Here is a 20,843-nt window from a genome sequence, read left to right as displayed (position 1 = left end):
TAAAGACTACCCCAAATGAAGGCCAATCAGCGCAAAAAAAAAAAAAGATGGGAAAAGGACACTGTGTGTCCACTCAGCCAAACTAATCCCACATTTAACCACTGTTTGGGCTTAATTCCATTAGGTGTCTGGTCGGCCCAAATTAATGCCAAAAATTGGTTGGTCGACCCAAAATAATGCTAGGGCTGGCTGGCTCAATAGCTCAGGCGCTTAAAAAAAAGGCTTTTTGTGGCGACTAAGTCGCCACTAAAGGCCTGCTACAACATATATACATATATTGGAATTATATATACACTTTATATACAAGAATTATATAGTTTATATACATATGCTGGAATTAATCATACATTTATTATACATAAATTATACATTTATTATACACATATTATGCAATAATGATATGATGTTTTTTTTTACCTATACAATAGTGATACATATTATATACCACAATGATACGGTTTCTATAATACATTTTTGTTCTTATGATACACTTTCTATACAGGACTGATACAGTTTATATACACATGCTGGAATTATATATACACTTTCTATACAAAAATGATACATATTATATACAAAAATGATACAATTTTCTATTCTATATAGGGCAGTTGCATTGTGTTGATACACATTATATACACAAATGATACATATTATATATAAAAATAATACATACCTTAGTGATTCATATTTTATGCAGTTTCTATACATTACAAATAGGTACTGATACATATTTTATATAGAAATGACACATATTATATATAAAAATTGGGGATAAGGCACTATTACCCCCCTGAACTATACACGAAATTGCTACGACACACCTTATCTTTCCTTGGGTCCTATTACCTGTCACACCCCATTTTTACCCGGAGGTTAAAATTAGAAGTATGACGTATTGGAGATTCCTGTTTTGTTTGTTGTTAAGGAGTCGCCACCTAATTATTTATGGTGAATTAGGACACCTAAAGTTTATTAAAGTTATGTTTAAAGTTAACTTTGTTTAAGGTCTGCGAAACTTAAGATTCCAGGTAAGGGTTCAATTAGTCTAAAGGGAAGGTATTAGGCATCCTTTAAGACCCATTAAAAATGGTTAACCGACCGGACTAAAATTTAATTAGGCTAGGTGTAAATATAGTATTATAGAAAAAGAAAGTAGATTTGTAAGTATGGCTAAAGTTATAGATAAATATGTAAGAATGCTATTTAAAATAGAACTTGTAGGAATATGAGTGGTGATGTATAAAATAATTGATTAGTTATAGATGAGGAGAGGGGATTAGTATTTAAAAGTGGAAAAAACAATGATTAACTCTATGTATAAATCCAATTGGCGTTGTGAAATGTGGTGCTGTACTAGCCTTTTAAAATATATGTAATACAATAGTATGAAAATTGAAATGTGGTGCTGAACTAGCCTTTTAAAATATATGTAATACAGTAGTATGAACTTTTAAAATATATGTAATACAGTAGTATGAAAATTAATGCGTATAGTTATGGAAGATTAATATTAAATTGATAACTAGGGAAAAGAATTCATCACTATTAGAAATGGTAGTTTATGGCATTTAAATAGAATTACCATAAAACTTAAAAAGTTTTATAAAATGTTAAGTTATAGTTTAAAGTAGGGGATAGTTTTTAATAGGACACTTATGTTAAACTACCAGGCCAGTACGAATTTGGGAAGGCCAATTTTAAAATCAGTACGATGTGGTAAACTAATCACTTATCCAATTCCATATGTCTAAATGCCGTATTCTATGAAAGAGGAAATCCTCTATTAATATCTAAAGTGAAACCTTAAATGAAACTTAGCTTTAAATTATAGTAACTTAAGTCTTAGCAATTAGTCATACAAATACAAATAAAGGTTAGTCACGCCAAACATATAAACAAGTATCATCAACAAATACATTAGCCAAAATAAACTCCCGATAGAAAAGATTGGATTATTTCGTAATTTCTTTGAGCGATGTAAACTGGAAATGATCGAGGATGCAGGGACTCCGTGCGATAGCGGCGTCGTTGAGTCTCAAAGTGAGACTCTTCGGCTCCGGTGTTCATGCAAACAAAGAAAATGATGAAGATTAGAATAGTGGTATGATTCTTTGCATATATATAAAACGAGTCAAACAAAGTGAGCAATGTTATCGTTCAATTCCCAGCAACATATAAATCAGGGAAGACAATGCAAATGTATACATAACCAAGTACATAAGGCGAGAACAATCAGTTCAGTTTCTTATCAGGCACGACAAACGAGCGAACAAAGAAAGTTTCTGTGGATAAGCTTGATTTTTTTAAATTTTCACGAATGGTATTGTCAAATATCCCTAGGCAGTTTATCCCTTAAAGAGCATAGGTTGTTTTATCCTTTATCAGGTGTAGCTTATGTTAACTCTATTACGTGGCATCAAAATGTAATGGAAACTCAATCCAACAAATAGTATTACCTCTCAGAGGACACAACAGCAGTTCATGGTCCAAAATAAAACAACAAGATCTCAAAAAATGCAGGTAGCAAAGGCCTAAGAGATCGCCAAAGTGTAGTAACTGTTTGCAACAAACATAGTAACAAAATAGCAGCTCAAGAGTGTAGCACCAGAATCTCAGTAAAATTGCATTTTTTGCTTAAGTGTTGTCCGCACCCCAAACTTCAGTTAAAACAAGAACATTTGTCCCAGAAAAGTCAATAGAAAATGGCCAAAACAGGCTTAACAGTCATTGCCTCAGTTTGCAACTACACAGCCAAAACCAGTAGCTGGCTGCCCCAAACTAAAAATAACAAAAGCCAAGTTAAGAATGCAGGTTGACTGGAATTTTGTACATTCCAACAATGAGTATAAGCACAAGCAGATCCGAAATCAAACTAACACATTCATACTCGAGTTTCTGATGTTTTCAAAGTGTGCCATCGTTTACCAGATATTTAAAATGGGACAGCCATTCGTCAACATGATTTATATCCTTTAAGTCTACTCAATTGCTACAGCCTCAAACTTGTGTTCTTTGCTAATTTCAACAACATGCTCTTTGTACATTACTTAATGGCACAAGACAGATTAGAGATATTCAAACAAACAGCACGACCATGTCGTCGTGTATTTCAGTTAACTCAAAATCTCAGTTACAATAATTCTCCTGAATTCCTTTGATCAAGATAGACCTAACACATGCATATTCTTATCTTTGGACCCAAATGGTATATTTAGACAGACTCGAGTAACAAATCATTCATATCTAAACAGATTCACATAAATCTAGCTTGTCTAGTATTCTTAGATTTCTTCAGACACTGAAATCAGTCTTCAAACATATTCAGCAGATTTAAGCAATATCCAAGGGCCATTTCAGTCTGTAGCATTTAGTGAACAGATTATACTACCTAGATTGGGCTTAAGTAACCATGTATCATTGTATTTTCTCTAAACCGCTAAGACGAGCTGAAACTTAACTAATTATTCGTAACATATTCCTTTGATCCCAATCGCTTAGAATATGCACTAGAACAACAATTTATGCTTAAAACTCATGTCTATGCTGCTATTATTAAACAAAACAAAAGGGACCAGATTATCCACGAAAACAGCATCTGCATACTAAACTTAAACCAAGCATGAACTAAACCAATAACCAACACCAGTTCACACAAAACAGCCGCATTCAACAAGGATATTCATGTTTGTAAATGGACATATTTAACAACATAGAGATGAAAACAGAACAGGGCAACAAAGCTGAAACGACATTAAATATCTAAATTCGTAAAACTCAGCCCTGCTTGATTAATTCCAGATTCCTAGTAAACCAGACAAAACTCGAATGATACCCACGATATTCAGAATCTAGAAACTAATAATGAGCAGTCCCATGAAGCAAACAATTAAAGTTCAGATCCAACTTAATACCATTATGACGCACAAGCTAATAATTCAGAGTCCATATAACTGATATACCTGATATATACTCTAATGTACAAATTCTTATAGCTCAAATGTATACAGGAACTATATATATATAGTATATTTTAGGTATATCTCCCATACTCTCAAATAGAAAATCAACACTTACATAAACAAGACATGTTTGAACATTACTATTACCAGCAAACGTCTTTGGTTATACTAACATACCCGAGTGCCGCAATCAGGAGAATACGCCGAGTTACAAAAAAAACTTGTTAAACCCACCAATCAACATGCTCTAATACCAACTAACACATAATTACTCAAACAAGATAAAAATAAATCAGAGGAGAACAGAAATGAAAGGAAAATTACACACCTTTTTCAGGTGCAATGAACGGGGCGTCGAGGTCTTGAATCTATGCTCGAACTCGAAACGAACCGAAACCCGGTTAAAGTAACTAGAGTTTTAAACAGAAAAGGAAAGGAAAATATAGTAATTGTTGGCTGTTTTTGTTGATTAAAATTGATGTTTGGTAGGTGATTTTTTTTGGGTTCCAAAATCCTCCTCTTTGTTTTCCGATTGTCGGTTTTTTGCTAAATCCCGTGCCCCTTTGTTCTAAACAAATGTCCAGTCCCCTTTGTCCTAAACAATATTCAGTTCCCCTTTTCCCTCTCCTCTCTTCCCAGTCGATTCAGTTCCTTTTTTTTCCTCTCAATTCCCCCTTCTTTATAGGGTTGTGATCAGGGTTTTAGAAAAGGAGGAAGAGAGCGTGGGGGGACAGAGATGAGTGGGTGACAGAGGCGCGGGGACAGGGGTAAGTGGAGAGGAGCGGGGTGCGAGAGAGACGAGGGAAAAGGGGAGCGGCGACGATGAGGGAAAAAGAAAAAAGAGAGAAAGAGATGAGGGGAGGCGGAGAAAGAAAGAAGAGAGAAAGAGAAGAAGGGAAAGAAGTAGGGTTAGGAGAAAGGAATTGGGCCGGACCCGGGTCGGGTGAAAATAGAATTGGGCTGGTCCGTTTGGGTTGGCCCATAAATGTAAATATGGGTTGAAAAATATGGGTTGGGTATAGAAATGTGGGTTGTTTGTTTGGGTAGGAAATAATATTGTATTTGTATTTTAAGCCATTAATTTGCTGAAAAATATTGGTCCTTCCTCCGCTATTTTAATTATTTCCGGGCTAATAATTTAGTAACTAGTACAATATTTATTATGTGAAGATAAATAGTAATTAGTATATAGAAAGTAAGGATTTACAAAGTGTTGTCTTGTAATTAATTTAACGATTCCAAACCCGAAAGTGAAATGACGATGAACATTTAAAATTTGTGATAAATTAATACTTGTAATGTTAAAATAAAGGTAGCGAATATAAATAGCAGTGAAAATAAAGTATCTAGTTCGTCAATAAATTTAGACGTCCGAGTGAATAAAATTAAATAAAGGAGGGACAAAATTGGGTGTCAACATTACCCCCTAAACTTATTTAAAACGGAATAATTACCCCCCTAAACGCTGATGCCCACTCTCATATGGGAGAGTGACATACACTCTCCTTGCCACATGTGCATTTATTTATTTTCTTGTTTTAAAAAAAATCAGCTTACGTGTCAATTTTTAAGAATAAAAAAATAAAAAACTGATTTTTCTTTTAAAAAATTTATTTTTAAAACCTGTTTAAAAAAAAAAAAAAACTGAAAACGCGAATTAAAAAACTGAATTTTCTTTAAAAAAATAAATTTAAAACCCTTTTTTTAGAAAAAAAAATTGAAAATTTGATTTTTTTTAAAACCCATATGTTTTTTTTTTTTTTAAAAAAACAAAACTGAAAACATGAATTTTTTTAAAAATAAGGAAAAATGGATTTGTTAAAAATATGGAAAACTTGATTATTTTTTTTTTAAAATGTCTTAAAAGATCTTGATTTTCATGATTTCATTTTCTTAGGACACTTTTATTTTTCAAATAAAATCCGGAAAAAGTGTTTTTCTTGTCAAAATTTGAAAAAAAAACTGATTTTTTTATAAAATTTTGAAAAAATTAATTATTTTTTTATAAAATTTTGAAAAAATTAATTATTTTTTTAAAATGTGGAAAACTAGATTTATATTCATATTTTAAGAAAATACAGATTTTTAAGAAAAAAATTTAGTTTTCCCGTTATTTATGTTTCTCACTCTTTCAAAGAGAGTGAAACACATTCTCCTTGCCACGTCAACCTTAAGGGGGTAAAATATTATGGTTTTAAATAGTTTAGGGGGGTGATAGGACCAAAAATTAAGTAAGGTGTGTCGTAGCAAAAACGCTACTAGATGAGGGGGGTAATAATGCCTTATCCCTAAAAATTGCCTCAAACATTTTTATATTTGGGTTTTTATCTGAAAATTATCTTATTTAAGTTTTGTCTAATGAATAGAATTAGTTTAGAGGGTACAACTTGGGTTTAGAAAGATTTTGGCCGCCGTGTGGAATTAGTTTCACCCGACCGGCCATATATGTCCTTTTCCCAAAAAAGATTGCCCAATATCCTTGAAATGGCCCAAGCAGGCCCAAAGTAACACGATCCATTTGCCTAATGGACCAGTAACCCCAGAACCCTAAATTTCCATCCACACTATAAATTGACATTTCATCGTTTAGGGTTTCTCTTCACTGCCATACTCTTCTTCTCATCACTTCTCTTGGCTGCCCAAAAATGTCTTCAGAATCCCTAGTCCTCCGTGGCACAATGAGAGCCCACACTGATTGGGTCACAGCAATCGCTACCCCAATCGACAACTCCGACATGATCGTCACTTCTTCACGTGACAAATCCATCATCGTTTGGTCCTTAACCAAAGACGGACCCACTTACGGCGTGCCACGTCGCCGTTTGACCGGACACGGCCACTTCGTACAAGACGTCGTACTTTCATCCGACGGCATGTTCGCACTTTCCGGTTCGTGGGACGGTGAACTCCGTTTGTGGGACCTACAAGCCGGGACCACCGCACGCCGTTTTGTCGGACATACTAAGGATGTTTTGTCCGTCGCATTTTCCGTTGATAACCGTCAAATCGTGTCGGCTTCACGTGACAAATCAATTAAGCTATGGAACACTTTAGGGGAATGTAAGTATACTATTACTGATGGTGATTCACATTCTGATTGGGTTTCTTGTGTGAGATTTAGTCCTAATACTTTACAACCCACGATTGTGTCTGGTTCTTGGGATAGAACTGTGAAGATATGGAATTTGACCAACTGTAAGTTGAGATCTACATTGGCTGGACATGGGGGTTATGTGAACACTGTTGCGGTATCGCCTGACGGTTCGTTGTGTGCTAGTGGAGGGAAAGATGGGGTTATTTTGCTATGGGATTTGGCTGAAGGGAAGAAGCTTTATTCGCTTGATGCTGGGAGTATTATTCATACTCTTTGTTTTAGTCCTAATAGGTATTGGCTTTGTGCTGCCACCGAGTCGAGTATTAAGATTTGGGATTTGGAGAGTAAGAGTATTGTTGTGGATTTGAAAGTTGATCTTAAGCAAGAGAGTGAGATGTATCCTCAAGGAGCTGCTTCTGGCAAGAACAAGGACAAGGTATTATTATGGTTTTATTTGATTATGTTCGATTATATTATTGTATTATTCTGAGGTTTTGTTTGATAATTTATCACTACCTGTACTGTAGGATGATAAGCATATTAATGAATTAATTTAACTATGCCTCAATCCCCCAAAATGGTTAGGGTATGGTAACACATGCAATAAATTAAATTTGCCGCAATTCTCCAAACTGGTTGGGGGGGTTGAAGCTTAGGTCTGTAGATGAACAGCTAAAATTTGGTAATTAAGTAGGATGAAGCAGTCTGCTTGAAATAAAATAGAGTGTTTTGCAACTTTGGATTCGGTTAATGCTTCTATTGGTAGGCGAAATTTGTCAGATGTTCTTGGTTTGTTTACTCGTAACAATTCCGTGATAAGCTGCCATGATATTGAGATTCTTGTTGCCATATTGCTTTAATTGGTTAGGAAATGGGCAACCTTGGACAATTATCCATGACTATGAGCTTCTGTGATGGTGCTTTTAATGAGTTGGGTTGGGAAATGTGCAACCTTGGACATTTAAATTGGATGAAGCAGTGTGCCTAAATCAAGATAAGAGTATTTTGCAACTATGGATTAGGCTAATGCGTTTTTTGGTAGTAATAAACGCATCAGCTCAGCTGTTCATGGGCTTTTTACTCGTAATGGTTACCTGAGGTTGATGCCATGGCAGTGAGATTCTTGTTGCCATGCTGCTTTACTTCTACTTTAGGAAAGGCTGGCTCAACCTTGGACATATTCCCTTTCACGTTGATGCTTTTGATGATTTAGGTTGTGAGCTCTTGATTATCTCTGCAATTTTTCGTTCCCTGGTTTTATGAGTGTAGTTTGGAATAATCTCTTCATCTCCTAACACTATTAGAACAATTATTTCAAGCTTCAATCCTCTTAACTTTTATTCTACTGTGTTTGTTTTGGGTCATTTTCTTCATATCTTGTTTTGCTTTTTGTGGATTTGAAATACATCTGTGCACAATAAGCCGATGCTCTGGATGATTTGAGAATGAAGGAAGCATGGTTATGTGCACAGAAATTGAATTAGAGTCGACATGTCTGCTCCCTCTGATTGCTCCATGATTTGGGGGCCTGGTTTAGACTCACATCCATAATTAATCTATTGTGCCTTGATTAAAAAAAATGAATGTGTTTGGATTCTTTTAGGTTTTGTATAGCTTTTTACTCCAGTGCTTATTGGTTGGTTGTTTTAGTATATTGTAAAACAATTACATGTTCTGCCATTTGGAGTATTTACATTACAGGTCTGTACAAACTTTCTGTAAGTGCACTTATGAACTTTTGTAGTGATACGGTGACACCTTCAGCTGTTATCAATTTGCACTGCTAATATTGTTGAATCTCATTTGGCAGATCATATACTGTACCAGTTTGAGCTGGAGTGCTGATGGAAGCACCCTTTTCAGTGGATACACAGACGGTTTGATTAGGGTCTGGGGTATTGGGCGTTATTAGGAGTTGCATCTAGGCAAGAAGGCCATAATTATTTAAAGACATTTAGATTTCTCTTAAAATGTTTGACGACGAGTATTTGGATTCTCCTTGTTTCTCATGGTTTTGAGAGTTTTGCTGTTCCATTTTTGGAATTCTATTTAGTATTTTGTTACAAGCATTATGTTGCTACACATGAAGTTCGTTTGCATGTATGTTATTCCTCCCGGCTTTCTTCTGATCTTGATTTCATTCTCAGCTTTTTGAATTCATTTTCATGGTCTTACTGCTGTTGCTGAAATACTTGTGAAAGTCTTGATACTCTCCTGTCTTTCTCCTAGGATAATTAGTTAATAAAGTTGTTTAATCAATATTTCCTAGGTGTTAGGATGTCTTTCAGCTTTCAGGTTAGGCTTATATTGAGGTTGTTTTAAGCAAGTTTGTTCATTCGGCTTCCTAAATCCGTTTTAAGTTGAGCTCCTGCTTATCTTTTTGAGTTATGTACCCCTACATTTGATGCCCCTGAACTCCCAAACAAATGCGATAGAAATTTGGAGAAGTTGAGAAATTTGCAGTTATGTGGAAGAACCTAACTTGGTCTAGAGTTTCATTATCCACCATCAATTGGTGAGCATACTGCGATATACCAATAAGCAAGTTAACCTCCCTCTCTGGAGGGAACTTCAATAGAGCATTAATCAATTGATGGACCTCTTATGAGGTGACAGTTTTCTATCTTTTCACGCGTCTTCACATCATCTTCATAATAAATACGCTTTATCCCATACATAATGAATTTAGGTCTCATTGTAAACGTGAATACACATTGTTCCATTCTTGCGCACGGAATTTAGGGAGTCCAAAATGTTACTACATTGCAGGCGGATCAGATGTATAGAGGTATGCGGGTAATGGTAGTCACTGCTTCAAAAGTGAAGATTTCTAAAGAAGACTGCCTATGGTAACATAAATGATATGTACAAACCACAAGATCTCGCAGATAAAAAAAATGTTGCTGCCGAAATTAAAACGTTCTCAGTCTATATTCTATGAACTTTATGTTATACACAAGTGAGGCTTTGCTATCTAACCAGAAGAATAGATGAACTGGCGGTTGGCATTCAGCCTAGGCAGCAATGAACATCCTTGGTGTAGTTAGTGATTGGAATAGAAGAGAAGGGAAATTTAGATTTTAATTAAACTTAAAGATGAAGGGCCTAGCCTATCGGAAACAACTTGTAAGATCTGTTTACATTCTATCCTCCTCAGACCCCACATGTGGGATTACACTCGGTATGTTGTAGTTGTCTTAAAAGGAGGGTGTTCACTCGGTATGCTGTAGTTGTCTTAAAGGAGGGTGTGACCGACTAATTTCATGTATTGCAGGAGTACATATGAATCTTTTCCTACTCTTTTCCCCAGAAAATTGATAGTACGATAAAAGAGATGAAAGATCAAATACTCCCACTTTTTCTTTTTGGTTCGGTAAAAGAAAATGAGATGCTTCCCATGTGCAGCGTTTTTCTTATCCCTTTGTCCTCGCTTGAATGAAGGTATGGAAGTTCAGATACCCCTCTTTTTGTTCGAAAAAAATAATAGATATGATCCAACCCTGCGAAAAAGAGAATCTTTTGGTATTTTTTTCAAAAGTACGTGAGTTATATAACTAGCTTTAGACATAGAAATTAAAAAGAAAAAGTAATTAGTTCACTGAATTCCAAATAGAAGTGACTGGAATTAAGAATGAAAAACTGGAGAACTAGACTTATTAAAGGTCTATTTTGTAAGGTCAAGGTATAATGATAAATCAAGGGAATACTTGAGTTTAAGTGAGAAATACAACAAAGTAATAGAGATGTACAATGCTAATTATTGTCTCATTAAAATTATTGACATGAGATTTTCCAAAAGAAAAAAAAGAAAAGAAAAAAAAAGAGTTTAAATTCTATGGTAAAGAATATTTACACAATCATGTCATTAATAAGATAATTAAAAATAAATTTCATGATAAGAATTAATTAATTATCCGATTAAAATAGTAACCAACCTACTATAATAAATTAAATTGCCTTAATAATGTAAAAATATATTTATTCGGTGAGTGTTATGTTACTTAACACTCTACCCTCCTGACGCTAATAGGTATAGGTATGATGTTGTTAAGTGTTATGTTACTTAGCCTTTTGGACATGGTTTGAAACCATGAGATGAAATTATGATTTCAAATCATGTTTGGACATGCAATTTGAATTTCTTAAGTTGTATTTTTTTCTTATAGATATATAAACTCCACAAGTTATGAAAACTATCGAAATATTCTCAATTCTTATACGATCTTACTAAATGAGCAAGTCATAGTTCATAACAAAATTAATACGCTACTAAAAGGTCTTTCTAAAAAATACAACATCAATTGATCAAACTCTAGTTCAATAAAAGAGAAAATTTAACATAAATAGTAACATAACTATTCTTTAATATAATCCTCACATGGTAGACATAAATAAAGGTGAGTAAATAGTTGGTGAGAGTAATTGTTAAAAATATCTACCAACTTATGGGGTTTTTTTACAAAATATAAACTTATAGGTCAAATTTTATATTTAAAAATTTTAAAACTATGGTTTGAAACCCCAAATCATGCCTTTTGGATGATTTGGGATTTGAAATCATAAGATAAAATGCATGTACAAACGTTGATTGCATCTCATGACTTTAAACTATAGCTTCAAATCGCATGTCCAAACGTCTACTTAGAAGATTTGAAACCAAAGTTTTTTCATGGTTATTGCCTTATTGGCTAACGTGCCCACATCCCCTCCGCGGGGGTAAGTCGAATCTACAGAAACTTAAGGGTGAGTCTACGTAATATTTATAATTCCTGGAATAAAATAATACTAGTCCATTAATATATCAATCGTATTCTTGAATCTTTCTAAAATAAACAAACACATCTACTCTTTTGGCAATTGCAAGGTTCAAAGTCGGAAGTAGCTCACTACTCCAACCCCATTCTTGGACTGTAACCAGAAACCGTAGATTATAAATTCCGGCCAAAATCAAGGCCGGCGACCGCTGAAATAAACAAAGGGATAACCTAAGCAACTACTACTTTGTTTGGATGTGGTTTGTATAATTCTATCCCTCCCTTTCTCTAATTTTATTTACTCTGTTGGTATGATGTAACTTTTTTACTAGTAAAAATGAATTTGGGTATGAAATTATACGTGCAGTGATACTTAATTTATGTTTTATTCTATATATTATGCTTAGTGGCAGTTCAAGATTCCTTTTTTTTTTCCTCTTCTTTTTGTCCATTTAACTGATGCTTTTAAGAAATGTACTGTTATTGCAAATTGGGTGTTCAAGATGAGATGTAAGAGTTGAGAGTTTGTAGGGGTAGGCAATTGATTAGAAGAGGCAACTGTTGTATTAGGGTGTGTTTGGTATGAAGGAAAATGTTTTCTTGGAAAACAAGTGGACTTTTTTACTTATTTTCTAGTGTTTGGTAAACCAACAACAACAACAACATACATAGTGTCTGTGTACACAGACCTTATCCTACCTTGGGAGGTAGAGAGGCTGTTTCCAGTAGGCCCTCGGCACAAGGAAGTGTTTGGTAAGTAAGCAAAAAAAAAAAAATTATCCCAAGAGCATTTATATGTAATCTAGCAAAACATAAAGGGGGTGGAATGGGTTGGGGAGTGACAGTTCGGGGGTGGGAGTTGGGAGGAGACGATGAACTTGGAAGTCACTTATGGTACTTGTTTTCCTTACTTCCATTAGGGAAGTCATTTTTCTCATTTTTAAGGAATTTGTATTCCTAGAGAATATGTTTCCCAAAACATTTTGACCAACCACACATAGGAAAATTAGAAAACATTTTTGAGAAAATATTTTCTTCCATAGCAAACAAACCCTTAGTGTTTCGGGGTTTTGCCTTTTTGACCCTGGTTTTATTGGGTCAGGGAATTCTGGAGAAGGCACAAAAGGAAGGTATATGTTACATTTGGAGTACTTGGAAGTGGGTACCTTTTGTACAAGCTGTATGACGGACACAAGCGTCGACTCTCTGATCTTGAGAGGGAACTCGCGGATGAGAGGAGAAATGAGGAACTCATTAGATCCCAGTTAAGATTTTCTCTTTTTTAATTGTTTATTTTCCTTAAAAGGAAGGTATATTCTTTCCTTTTCATTATGTTTGGTGCACGATATTATGCTCAGAGTTATTTGTCTCATCCGCAGGATCAAGGAACATTTCGAGAAAATTCAGACAATAGCTGATTCAACGACATTGCCTCATGTAATTCGATATTTAAGTAGTCGAATAGAAGAACAATTGGACCTCGCGCACTTGACGGAGAATTTGATGAAAGGGAAAGACCAGCCAAATTCTCTAACTGCTGCAGAGAAGCTCGAACTATGGGACAGACTCAAAATTTTAAGTATGGACATGTGCACATATATACTTTTCATTAAATTTTATGTACTGCTGTTAGCTTATGATGTTGTATTTTGTGTTCATCCAGCTTTTACCAGAATGGTGTTGTCTCTTTGGGCGACCACAATGCTAAGCTTATATATTAGAGTTCAAGTCAACATATTAGGGAGACATCTTTATATTGATACTGCGCGTGGCCTCGGAAGCTCTATTCAACTTGTAAGAACTGCTTCTTTTTCCTTGATATGACTATGATTCTATCTTGCGGTTATATTGATCGATGATCGTTGTATCTAGAATGTCTTAAAGTTAGAAGTCTTGCCTCTTAATGGTTATCATTCTCCACAGCTTCGTGGTTGTATATTGTATATTCTGTGTGTCTAGGACAATGAATTAGTCAGACGGTCAATAAGATGTCCCTGTTGATAATGTTTCTCCCGGAGCTTTTCTTAAATGAATATAAGAAGATGCATAGTAAAGTTAAAATAAGTTCTATTAAATGGTTCTGAGCCCAGCAATATTGTATGAGAGTGAATGTAAGGCCCAACATATCCTTTGATAAAACAACAACAACAACTACGCCTCGGTCCCAAACAACTTGGTTTCGGCTGTATGAATCTCCATCTCTTCATTTAAGCCCATACAATATCATCATCATACAACATATCCTTTTATAAATGTCATACAAATACATTTGTTAATATGAGTATATTAGACAAAATTAGAATGGTTATTGCTTATAGAGGGAGCTGAATGAGAATGCCATTCAATGGTTGATGGGTATCTAGAATACATTGGGTCAACCTGGCAGGAAAATCAGTGAGGGTTATAAGGCTCAACTTGCCAGTGCATTCTAATAAGTGTCATCATAAAAATATCGTATAAGGCGTTTTACACCAAAACAATAGGAATTCATCCATTTTGGGGTGCTGAAATGGATTTGCTTCTTCAATAGACTACTTAGAAACGCACCAAGGTTGTGGCTTAGTGGTCAATGAAGTGGGTTGAGAACCATGAGGTCTCAGGTTCAAATCCAGCCGGGACAAAAACACTAGGTGATTTCTTCCCATTTTTGTCCTAGCCTTGGTGGATAGAGTTACCTGGTACTAGTTACTGGTGGGAGGTGGCAGGTATCCCGTGGAATTAGTTGAGGTGTGTGCAAGCTGACCCAGACACTCACGGTTTTAAAAGCAATAAAAATAAAAAATTGACTACTTAGAAACAATTGTTTCAGCTGACAGGCCCAAATGGGTATCTTTCGAAGTAGATCATCTAGAATGTTAACCATTGTTTCTTCGTTCTTGGGAAGAGCATCTGATCCAAATGTCATAAAATAGGCGTGTACCTGTAATTACAATAGGCTAGACATGCCCTTAAACTTCTCATCATTTTACACGCTTCAGAAAAGTAAGCAGACAGTAGGAAAAGAATGGTACAACAAGAAGAGAAGTAGGGAAGTAAGAGAGGAAACTTGACCTTGGGCAATCATGATAAAGGAACTCCCATACTATTGTCTTAGAAGTTGGACGATCAAGTATTTAGCCAATAACAAAAGAAGGCAGGAACCCCCTGTCAGTTACCTCGTCTTAATCTTCATTGTTTGCTCATTAGGAAGGCAGAATGGGATATTTTTTCTTTTGAGTAGACGACATTGGTATCCACTGGCACCTATTTGTATAAGGAAGCAATTTCATCCCATGAATGGGAAGGCTTGTGATTGCAGATATCTTAATGCACTTAACCAAGATTGCAAAAGAAATAGAATGAAGTGGCCAGGGGGAGGGGTTGGGGTAAAGGTTAAAAAATGAACACTACATACATAGCCACATAGGTACATTAAATGACAGGCTTATTTATTACAAACAATCATTAAGACAGTCTCCAATCTCGCTCAACTGGGGCGATCACTTGAACAAGACGGGATTGATCGATCTACATCAAGAATTATGACTTCTCTTCCCAAGAGCACATCTACAAAATAAAGAGAGCACACACCACACTCCGTTACACTAAAGCCTTTAGCTTTCACCGAGGAGAAGAGATTAGTTCCCGCTGGCTTACTTCTCACTAGCTTTGATGGGGCCAGAGCTTAGCCTTATATATGAATAAATGTCAAGCCCAGAAAGTTGGATGTCATCAATGATGCCATACTTTAACATTGGTGCTATCAGTTCTAGGCAATGAAGCTGCGGAAAATTGTTAAATCAAGGGAAGGACATAAAAAATTGACAGAAAGAGTTCAAGCTGTGAGCAACTAAGCTATGCCCAATGGCAAAAGCAAGAAAGGGATATAGAAACTGACATAAAAGATTCAAGCTTTAAGCTTCAAGGATGATGGAAAAAGACTAACCTGTCAATAGCAGGGAACTGATATATAAGCAGCAGACTGAATCTCATTGACACTAACTTCTTATCTGGTCAACGAAGTCGTGGGAATAACAGAGCCCGCCCTTCCGGCATACTCAGAAGGACTACGTCTCTAACTCCCTCTTTGACCTGTTCTGCTTGCTGCTTTCCCTGCTTTTTTAGAAGTCACATGTGTCCAAGTTAAGCTATTCAAAGAGGAAAAAGAAAGGAGGCCTTTTTTATTTTAGGATAAGTGAGGAACATTGTCGACCCCTATTTGATTGCATCAGGACTCCACCATTCCTGAAGCCTGTCAATTAGATATCACGTACTGAGATAGCACTAACACTCTTATATATCTTATAGTTGAGGAGAAAACTGACGACAATTATAACAATAACTTTAATAGCAACAAGGAAACAACTATCTCAAGAAGAAGATAAAATAGCAAGCATAAGAGTAAAATATTAAGAAAATGTATGAACATAGTATTTCTTCATCATATTACGAAGCACAGAATGTTCCATTCCTATAAGAAATAGTATGATATTTTTTGCAAGCTTAGGAGAGAGAGATGCTAGCTTTGCAGAGGAGGGTGTAAAATAGGGAGAATGGAGTCTCTACTTGTGGACCCTTTGCTACTCTTGTTGATTACCTCTGGATTTCCCATCTTTAGACTACAAGATTTCTTTTGTTTCCTCTTTGATAGTAGATAGTAGAAATTTTGCAGAGAGCCTTCTGTACACAAATGTTTATCTACCAGTCATATTTATCTAGATAAACTTCATTCTATAATGTGCTTATAATGCGTCAGTTGGTGTTACATGTGCAAGGAGACGGGCGAGGACGTGGATCACCTTCTTCTACATTGCGGGGTTACCATGAGATTATGGAGGGGTATGTTTAGGTGGTTTCACACACTTTGGGTAATGCCAAGAACTGTGAAAGATTTGATGCTCAGTTGGAAGAGCCAGAGGAGGAGAAAACGAAGGGCTTGGAATGTGGTACCGCTTGTGTTGATGTGGGTAGTATGGAGTGAGAGAAATAGGACAGCTTTTAAAGGAGTAGAGTCGAGTTTTTCTCAGTTGAGGAGTAGTCGTTGAGGAGTAGTCTCTGCTCTCTTATTTACTTTTGGTGTAAACAGAAAGTTCCTAGTTGTATAGAGGGTTGGGTGGAGTTTGTAGAGAATCATAGTTTGTAGATTCTTGATCTTTTGGTATACCCTTTGTATACGGCCGTTGTGGCAATGTCTATGAATGAAAATACTTTTACTTGATTAAAGAAAAAAAGGTTACTTCTAAAAAAAATGTCAACATCTAAAATTGCTAGTTCCCACAAGCTATACTCCTCTTTGGTGTAGGTTATTAAAAAACAATTAGAACAGTCGGGCTCTATAACAACCATAAAAATCAAAATGGAAGAAGTTCAACCCTTTATTACAATGGAAAAGGGGAAGTAAGAGTGGCTTGTTTTATCAAAGCCTATTTTTTAGGTGCTCATGCAATTCTTTGCTTACTCTATGTTAATGTTGATCCAGTTGGTGCCTTGGTGGTATTTAGCCTACACTTTTTTCGCTTATTGGAACTGAAACTGATACTAGTCTTTTAGCCAACAGTTCTTTTGCTCATTCGAAGTGTTTTTTTTTTTCCAGGATGAAGCTGATCTAATTGACAGAGATGACGAGCAGCAGTTTCTAGCCAGTGCAGACTATCTTACCAATGTTGGCCTGCCTACTTTGATTTCAACTTTTGAAGCTGCAACATCTGAGGTTCTAAAAGGGTAGGCCCCTTACTTCGTTTTACCACTTGGAAGTTCAAATGTGCATCTAGAGTTTAGTGTGTTGCTCAGTTTTATAACCACATAAATTTGGTATTTAGTTCTTCGAACTGAGTGATGGACTTATAATCGATGGTTAGGTTCCTTAATTTTATTCTTCTTTTTTCCCATTTATGCCAAAAGAGATAATTTTCAATCTTCGGTAGCAATGAAACTGCTAATCAGGGATATCTATATAATGAAAACTTAAGCATTAAAGTCTCAAGACGTTGTAGCCATAGGACGCTTTCTTCGATCCACAACCTTTTCCTTTTGCCATCACTTTGTAGCCATACTTTAAGGCTCCTATCTTGTGGATAATCCTCTTGGCACTAGATCTTATTAATATCATGATAATTGGTTTCTAGTGAGGATAAAATCAAAATGTGCATGATGCAAGAGGTTGGAAAAAAATAAATGCTCAACATATTGCAGTGATGCTCAGTTCTGAATAGATCCTGGAATGAGATAACCTCGAGGGTATCAAAGTGGAGATATAGATTGAACTGCTGCAGCATTGATGTGTAACTATTGTAGTCTGGCAGTGATGATAAGATAAGAGAGAAAGCGAAAAACAGAAATGTCAAGGGAGAGAGGATAGTATTGGGGTTTATATATATATATATATATATATGGAAAAAAGGGAAGCGAAAGAGAGTCAAAAGGTAGAAAAATAACTTTGGAACGAAAAAGCTCAACTCCAGAACAATGCTTATGAGAGTTTGAAGAATCAAATCCATGTTGTTAAATGCATAGACTTTCCGTCAAACTACAAACCAGTTCTTTTTTAAATTTTAATCAATATGTGCACACACAAAAAAAACACTTCGAGAGAGAGTGATGAAAGATCCAAATAATCTCAATTTTACGATCTGGGAACCACATACTGGAAAACGGATCAATGGTCAGCATCTGATTAGTACACCAGGTTCTGCTCACTCCTGTGTCTCTATGTGCAAACGGTAGATGAAATTACTTGTGTTTATTCTTCTGCATTATGTTTCCTTTTGTATTTTTACCATGTGAGACAGTAGAAGTTTGATTCACTGCTCTTTTTAAAAAAATAAAAGTAAAAAAAATTGTTGCCTATAAAGGATATTTAGTTGGAAGACGATAAACATAAGAGCAGTAACTATTGAGTAAGGAGACTTTTTGAGTTATTAAAATGTTATTATCCACTTCCAATCTCCTAATCCAATGGGCAACGAGAAGTGCCACATCATCCCCTTTAATCTGCATATAAAGTCCCTGGGACAAAGAAACCATACCCATGCAATCCTAGGTGATAGAATGGAGATAATGTAGGACAATTCCCAGTGGGAGCTCGCTAAAAAATGTCTCTAAGTCGTGCACTTGGTACAAAATCACATGCTTAAAGGGCACGATGTGTTGGAAGTACATTGTCCTTCTGGAGTTAAACATTTTAGTGGATGAAAGGCAGACCCTTCTTAAACCATAGCATTGCATGGTTGTGTAATAATACAAAAGTTGTATTTGAAATTAGCTAGTTCTTGCCAAAATGTGTCTTTGAAAAATTTCTGAACTTTTGGTTTGCAGAAAACAGCTGAAGGATTTCTTCAACAGAACTGTACTCCATGATACCATTCTGCAGATATTGGACACCTTCTTGAGCATGGGAAGTCCTCATCAGTGGCTGGGCTTTTTGATGCCAGAGCTTTCTAATTTATATAACTCTGCTGCTACCTCTCGCAGTAGCAGTACGGAACCTTCTCCTGCATCCAAATTTGAACAACTTATGCTGGAGGCACGGGCCGTTTTGTCAAGGTACTCCTGTTTGCTTTTCCCATCGTGTTGCAAGACAGTGTTCAGCTCGGTACCAAGTTCATCACTATATTGTTGATACAAAAAATTATAAAGGTTTAGGCGCTAGGGAAATATTTTCTCAGTGTCATGCTCAAGACCCGAGTTTTGACGTCTTTTGTTGTTCTGGAGCACGTAATGGAGATATTTCCATCTTTTCATGCTGCTTTAAGCACTAGTAACAAAGGGACTGAACTCCCGACCCACCACCCAAACAAAATAAAGGAATAAAGAATAAAAAGGAAAAAAAATGAGTTTCCTTGTAAGGATTAGAACGTAATGCAGCAGATAAAGCAAAATGTCTTCATTCCTTATCTCTGGATTGATGCGTGACAGCATTCAGTATTGACAAATTTCAAGTATTTGTTTCTCATATTATTTGTCTTTGGCAAATCTGTTAGTTGATTACTTATCCTTTTGTTTGGCAGCTCTGAATTTAAAAATATTCTGGACATGTCACTTAAAACAGCGGTGGATGTGATGATGGATGACATAAGGGGCCTCTGTGGAGAAACCAATTTAAAATTAGGCATTCCATTAGCTAAACTTCTACCACGGCTTGCTCATATGAGTCGCATCCTGCTTGAAGAACCCAATAGGGTCAGATACATCCAAATTGTCCAAAACATGCCAGAAGTAGAAATGTTCTTCACCTTGTTATATACAAGCACACCAGCTTCATAGTGTACGAACATGATGTTGTATTCTTGTGTAGCTTCAGTGTAGGCATGGATGTAAAAGATTACATATAGCTTTTTGTTAGTTTCTTTAAGGGTTAAAATTTGGTCAAAAATAAAAAAACTGAAGATTTTCTGGTGAAGTTACATTCTTTGTGAGTACTCACAGTAGCTGCTAAGTATGGAGTAATTTATTATGCAGCCTGATTATTTCATCAGCTGAATTAATGGTTTAAAGCTGCTTTTAAAGGTGCAATTTTGTTTTTTCCTAGCTTAGCTGAATTCTTTTGCGTGATTTGATTGTTCATATGTGTATTGACTTAAGCTTTTCTTTGCATGCTTGAAAGTTCTTGAAACATTCTGTTTTTGGAATTTAGTAATTTTATATAGTTTCAAGGATATTGGAACTCAAATGAATGATGCGTACAGGATAAAGATTGATAGTCTAGATTGAGCCGAGGGTCTTTCGGAAACAGCCGCCCTACCTTTCGAGGTGGGGGTTAGGTCTGCGTACACTCTACCCTCCCCAGACCCACATAGTGGGATTATACTGGGCTTGTTGTTGTTGTTGTTGTTGTAGTCTAGATTGTATAGAAGCTGGCATGAAGCATGAACATAATAATACAGAAGAAAAGGATAAAAAGAACTTGTGAATTTCCTGCTTAAGTTTGTGGTTGCTAACCTGGTGGAATGAAAGTCATCAGCCTTTGATTTTTTGATGATGGTGGTTCTTGGGCTAGCATGCGCACCTTGGCTATTTCATCAAGTTGGGCACCTGCTACCTTTCACTAACACATGT

General features: G+C 35.8%; 2 protein-coding genes and 1 non-coding gene across 4 annotated transcripts; all 3 read left to right on the top strand.

Annotated features, from left to right (window-relative positions):
• Positions 1 to 6,552: 6,552 nt before the first annotated feature.
• Positions 6,553 to 9,185, top strand: LOC132633235 (small ribosomal subunit protein RACK1). Its single transcript, XM_060349511.1, has 2 exons — positions 6,553 to 7,492; positions 8,867 to 9,185. Exons 1-2 carry the CDS (start codon positions 6,608 to 6,610, stop codon positions 8,966 to 8,968), a joined length of 987 nt encoding a protein of 328 aa, XP_060205494.1. The 5' UTR covers positions 6,553 to 6,607; the 3' UTR covers positions 8,969 to 9,185.
• On the top strand, positions 8,500 to 8,603 carry LOC132634545 (small nucleolar RNA snoR100). The gene has a single exon (XR_009580264.1). It is a non-coding gene; the product is annotated as a small nucleolar RNA snoR100 (small nucleolar RNA).
• A 2,505-nt stretch (positions 9,186 to 11,690) lies between the features above and the next one.
• On the top strand, positions 11,691 to 20,300 carry LOC132633234 (peroxisome biogenesis protein 3-2). Of its 2 annotated transcripts, XM_060349509.1 has the most exons (8): positions 11,691 to 11,799; positions 11,921 to 12,070; positions 12,913 to 13,074; positions 13,190 to 13,389; positions 13,474 to 13,604; positions 17,383 to 17,510; positions 19,104 to 19,331; positions 19,796 to 20,300. In XM_060349509.1, the coding sequence occupies exons 2-8, from the start codon at positions 12,066 to 12,068 to the stop codon at positions 20,049 to 20,051; spliced, it is 1,110 nt and encodes a 369-aa protein (XP_060205492.1). In that variant the 5' UTR covers positions 11,691 to 11,799; positions 11,921 to 12,065; the 3' UTR covers positions 20,052 to 20,300. The 2 variants fall into 2 exon arrangements, with proteins under 2 accessions (XP_060205492.1, XP_060205491.1); XM_060349508.1 differs by lacking the exon at positions 11,691 to 11,799 and having other exon boundaries at positions 11,855 to 12,070.
• Positions 20,301 to 20,843: the final 543 nt, after the last annotated feature.

This window comes from Lycium barbarum, chromosome 3 (genome assembly GCF_019175385.1).
Source record: "Lycium barbarum isolate Lr01 chromosome 3, ASM1917538v2, whole genome shotgun sequence".
NCBI classification, from domain to species: domain Eukaryota; kingdom Viridiplantae; phylum Streptophyta; class Magnoliopsida; order Solanales; family Solanaceae; genus Lycium; species Lycium barbarum.
Note: the sequence above shows the minus strand (reverse complement) of the source record. Positions and strands in the feature narration are given on the sequence as shown.